Genomic DNA, 5,411 nt, shown 5'->3' on the forward strand with positions numbered 1-5,411 from the left:
CGGATAAAGTAATAAGTGAATAGAACTTAACCATGTTGAAACTTATGTACTTGGCTTGAACAGAACACTACTTAAATGGATACCTCTTGAAAGACACACTTGTGTGGTCTGAAGGAAGAACTGAATGGCAGCCGTTGTCCTCAATTCCTGAGTTGTGGGCAGAAATTAACCAGCAGGGACCTGCTTATTCAACTGCAGGTATAGCTTTCCTTCTCTTTCTGTTGGATTTTGGCTTTTCTATTTTGCTGTTATTTTTCTTGGATCTTAGAGATTGATATTGTTGTGTAGTGTCCACCAATGATGTTGATGAGTTTGAGAAATTTCAAAATGAGATCAAGGAGGCAGAGGCACAAGTAGAAGGTGTAGGAGGAGCAGATCCTGAGAGACCTTCAACGCCACCTGAGGGTGAAGAAGAGTTTACTGATGATGACGGGACAACGTACAAGTGGGACAAGAATCTTAGAGTCTGGGTTCCCCAGGTAGGTGCATGGCATTTTATGTTTTTGTTTGTGCTTTCTAGTAAATTGTTAGGGTCTTTCCAATCATTTCCCTGACAGATAGTAATTATTAGGGCTTAAGATGTTCACTAAAAAGAAAAGTACATTTACTTTTCTTTCGGAAGAGTAGCACTGAAAAAGATTATTTTTGTTTGTGTTGTATTATATGGTTAGACTAGGCTAGGCGAAAGAGATGACATGAAGTTTTTCATTTTCTTTTTTAATTATAGTGCTGAGAGTGTTGCATTGCATGTTTAAGCTGAAGAAATGATTTCTGTATAACAGAATGCTATTTTTTTCCCTTTGTGCCATGCAAGCAAGGCTTGTTGAGTCGGGAGTTGTATTGTTAATGAACGTATGCTAGATGTTGTGTTATCCTAGATTCAAAGGGGACAACAATTATTTATTTATTGCACAGTTTATCCAGAAAGGGTTTAGTTTTTCATTTTTGGTTTCTTTGTGTTAATGCCTTATCCTCCTTTCTACTAATTTCTTCTATTCGTCCTTTTTGGTGGATTAAATACTATTGTTATGTGATAGGAGCATGCTTCTGTCAGCAATGAACCATATGGTGTTGAAGAGATGACCTTCTTGGAAGAAGAGGAAGTGTTTCCAACAGTAACTGGTTCTGATGCCTCCGAAAAGCTTGAAGATACTTCAAAATTGACTGCTCCTTCCGAGCCCTTAAAGGAAGATCCAAACAACACTAATGTTGTAACAGATGGAAAGAGGAAGCTTTCAGATAAGCCAGCCGAGAAGAAGGTGCTTCTGCTCTCTCTATTGCATATGTTTTCACCCAAAGTCAATTTTCTTTGGAACACTTTTGGAGACAAATGAGTTCCTAATGTCAATTGAACTCTGTGTGTTTCAGGAAGCTAATAAACCTCCAGACAGTTGGTTTGAGCTAAAGATTAATACGCATGTTTACATCACTGGATTACCGGAGGATGTTACCACTGATGAAGTAAGCCTTAAGCCCTTAACTATGGTCCTAATTTTCCTAAGAATATTATTGTTGCAAGAAATAACATGGTTAATGTATTGTAGGTCGTGGAGGTATTTTCCAAGTGTGGAATTATAAGAGAGGTACAATTTCATTAAATGTTATCTACTGTCTACTAAATGGTAAAACTGTTAGAATTTTACTACAATTTATGGCTATCACTATCTTAAAAGAGGTTGTTACATGAATATGACAAAAACTCTATTGACATTATACAAATGGTACAGTGACTATATAATGCCAGTAGGATTAGCATTTCGGCACTTGGAAGAGCAGAGCATGTTAAATATGACATTTATCCTATGAGAGGCCATTCTTTAAAAAATTCAAACTAAGAAATAAAATGATGGGTGACAGTCTGTGAATATGAATGCATGATTATGTTCACAATAGGACCCAGAAACTAAAAGGCCTCGTGTGAAGCTTTATGTTGATAAAGAGACAGGAAGGAAAAAGGGAGACGCCCTGGTTACCTATCTCAAGGTAATTTTTTTCCCTTATTGTTCGGCATGTGATTTTCTTTTCAAGATTGGATTCTGTGTGTGACTTTTACTTGTAAATATGCAAGGGTTTTCAATTTTATTTGTCTATACTAGGAACCCTCAGTTGCTCTAGCACTCCAAATTTTGGATGGAACACCTCTTCGTCCTGGTGACAAGATTCCTATGTCAGTCAGCCAGGCTAAATTTGAGCAAAAAGGTAAGGCATCATTTAAATTTTGAGTACTTCAGACGGCACTTTCTGATAATAATTCATTCATAGCTGTGGTAAATGCATGTCTCAAATAAAAAAGTTTAGTTATTTATTGTGTCTATTGTTGCTTGATGGAGCTTTATGTTAAATATGCAGGAGAGAAGTTTATAAGCAAGCAAGTAGACAATAAAAAGAAGAAGAAATTGAAAAAGGTTGAAGACAAAATGCTTGGATGGGGTATGCTTACTTACCCAGTACTTTCAGTTGATGTTTCAGAAATTTGGTTTCCGTGCTTCCCAGTTCAACTTCATTTTAGCCTAATTTCCCTTTCCTGATTTTAAGTCAATTTGTATGTGGGTGTATTAACTTACAAGTAACTTGTATTTGAATGTCCAACTTGAAAACCCTTTGAAAGGAATGTGTTCTGCTTATAATCAAAAGCTTTGAAAAGCTGCTTATGATTGTAAAGTGGCTATTTTTATGTTATAATCTTAGTTACCAACCATGAGCTTAAGCAGCACACTGTGAACTATGTCAATGTATAATATCAACATTGCAGTCTTTTAAGTCTTCCAGTGTATGCATTGCAAATTGTGAGATTGATTTAAAAGATATTTTTTCCAGAAGCATTCCTATTACTTTTTTGTCAATTCAAGTTTATAAATTCAATTTCAGGCTTCATTTTCTTATTTATGATGCATGTGTTTTTATTGAATTGCTCAGGTGGTCGTGATGATGGAAAAGTTTTAATTCCAGCAACCGTTATCCTTCGTTATATGTTTACTCCAGCTGAAATGAGGGTAAACATTAGTTCATTTTACTTTTATTCTTTGTGCAATTAGCATACTAGAACATTGCTGTACAAGTGAGCTTACCTGTCCATAATTTTTGACAATAGAAATTATTAAATAAACTTCTTTTCAAGTTTTCTGTTTTTCTAGAAAGTTTGATAGTAGTATTTTATGTTATGTATCAATTAATTATTTTAATGATAGGGGGCTATAATTTACAGCAGGATTTCCTGCTTTTGTTAGTGTTAATTACAATTTGACCAATCTGGATTACAATTTGGTTCTGCTGTTTCTCATACTGGACATTTTGCTGATATTGTGTAATCTATGCAGGCTGATGAAAATTTGCGTTCAGAACTAGAAGAAGATGTTAAAGACGAGTGTACGAAGCTTGGTCCTCTGGACTCAGTCAAGGTAATTGATCTAAGCTTGTCTGTATTTTCATATTTTATAAATTTATTATTTTATATACTTTATACTTGTCTGGATCCCCCCCCCAAAAAAAAGAAGTTCTGTTACTTGTACCCATACAGTTGTCTAATTTGCCTCTGTACTTCGTGTCCCATACTGATTTTACCTGCAGGTATGTGAGAATCATCCACAGGGTGTTGTTTTGGTAAAATTCAAGGATCGAAAGGATGCTCAGAAGTGCATAGAATTGATGAATGGAAGATGGTAATTTAGACATTTTTATATTATTTGATTTTACTGCCAGTCCATCATCTTCATTGTTGTAACTACTTACTATGTCATGCTGTCACATAAGTAGGAATGGTCTACCTAGGCACCACAAGTTTTGTTAGTTGATCATCTCTCATTCTTGTTAAATGATCGTCTCCCTCAAGGACCTTATCCTTAACTATGCTTGGTTTAGTAAAACTCTGGAGAAGTGCTTTTGTTTTCTAAAAGCACAAGCACCTCATTTTATGATTGGTAAATAAAAAAGATTATGTGCTTATGCATGTAGTTTTGGAAAGTTGCGGGTGCTTTTGAATGCACTTAAAGAGGTGCTTTTCGAAGTTGGTTTGTGTTTATCAAAATTAAAAAGTTTAATATAACTTCATATATTAATAGATATTCATATTTGCCCTTAATTAAATTATTGATGTCAAATTCTAGTTATGATCAAAATTCTTCTATTTATGTCTATTATAGTAATTTTATTTTAGAAACTATTTTACCAAACACAATTATTGTTGTTTGTGCTTATTGAAAGTTATTTTTAGTTTGATTTACCAAATATAGGTGTTATGGGTTTTAGAAAGTTATTTTTCAAAAGTCAACTTTAATAAGTTACTTGTGAGCCAATGAAAGGCAAAATACAGAACTAATATTCAATCTATTAAGTGTTCCAGTAAATCTATATTACTACCTTGTCATATTCAATTGCTGTACTATTCTTCATAGATTTTCCATCTCAAGAAAAACTAATTAATCTAGACCTAGTTATATGCAAAGCACTTCTATCTTTCTCTGAGAAACCTAGTTATATGTTTTTAGGTTACAGAACTCATTTTCATTTTGTCATTGTCTGAACCCGTCCTACTGTTCTTGTGTTATTGTTCTGTTGATCAGTATTGGAACCCTAACTCCTCCATTTATCATAAGCTTAACTTTTTATTTCCCCTTAATTTCTCATTGCATCTTTGTTTACCCTTTTTCCTTGTGGATATCATCTTTTACTTCGTTTCCTTCATATTTTTTATTACCAGGTTTGGTGGTAGACAGATACATGCCTGCGAGGATGACGGTATGATTAACCATGCCACCATCCGGGATCTGGATGCAGAAACCCAGCGGCTGGCGGAGTTCGGCGCGGAACTCGAAGGTGAATGAGTTGACCAGAACAATTTGCACCTGATTAACAATTCCCAATATGTGCAAGTCTTGACCTGGAACTTTTTCAAGATGGCTGGAGCTTTTTATGGAAACTTGTGTAATATAATCTGCATAGCATCCAGATTATTAGGATTGTGATACATGGTGATCTGATAGAATACGAACAGTTCGATTAATTTTGAAGAAATTATTATTTAAAGGGTAATTTACCTCTTATGTAAGAATTATGCTTAGTCCTAGTATTTTGTTCCATGCATAATAACATTAATTAGCACCAACGCCTCTGGTTATCACGGCCACCTTGTTAAGGTTCATGATCGTAGGATAATGTTGTCATGCATTAAAGTAAATATGGTGTTTGAAGCATCTGTTATCTGTTCTAGGTTTTTCCGGTTAAATTTTGACTTAGATTAATTGTAATTCAATCTAAGAATTTTAGATATTTTCATTATTTTCTTAGATAAGATTCAAGTTAGATATTTCACCAATTTAAAAATATTAGACATTATTTTCCTGAACTTTTTCATGTATATGAACTAATTCAAATTGGTTCTTCATTAACCTAAGAATCTTATACATTTTTTCTAA

General features: G+C 34.2%; 1 protein-coding gene across 2 annotated transcripts in view; it reads left to right on the plus strand.

Moving 5' to 3' along the window:
- The window catches only part of LOC107618082 (splicing factor U2AF-associated protein 2), a 6,058-nt gene extending 985 nt beyond the window's left edge, over positions 1 to 5,073 (plus strand). For both annotated transcript variants that reach the window (XM_016320010.2, XM_016320011.2), the window contains exons 3-14: positions 64 to 198; positions 289 to 479; positions 1,038 to 1,259; positions 1,369 to 1,461; positions 1,545 to 1,583; positions 1,894 to 1,983; positions 2,097 to 2,199; positions 2,350 to 2,430; positions 2,917 to 2,993; positions 3,318 to 3,398; positions 3,568 to 3,659; positions 4,697 to 5,073. In XM_016320010.2, coding sequence (XP_016175496.1) covers positions 64 to 198; positions 289 to 479; positions 1,038 to 1,259; positions 1,369 to 1,461; positions 1,545 to 1,583; positions 1,894 to 1,983; positions 2,097 to 2,199; positions 2,350 to 2,430; positions 2,917 to 2,993; positions 3,318 to 3,398; positions 3,568 to 3,659; positions 4,697 to 4,820 — 1,328 coding nt within the window. In that variant the 3' untranslated portion in view covers positions 4,821 to 5,073. The remainder of the gene's footprint in view (positions 1 to 63; positions 199 to 288; positions 480 to 1,037; positions 1,260 to 1,368; positions 1,462 to 1,544; positions 1,584 to 1,893; positions 1,984 to 2,096; positions 2,200 to 2,349; positions 2,431 to 2,916; positions 2,994 to 3,317; positions 3,399 to 3,567; positions 3,660 to 4,696) is intronic.

Source organism: Arachis ipaensis, chromosome B09 (genome assembly GCF_000816755.2).
Source record: "Arachis ipaensis cultivar K30076 chromosome B09, Araip1.1, whole genome shotgun sequence".
In the NCBI taxonomy this organism is placed as follows: domain Eukaryota; kingdom Viridiplantae; phylum Streptophyta; class Magnoliopsida; order Fabales; family Fabaceae; genus Arachis; species Arachis ipaensis.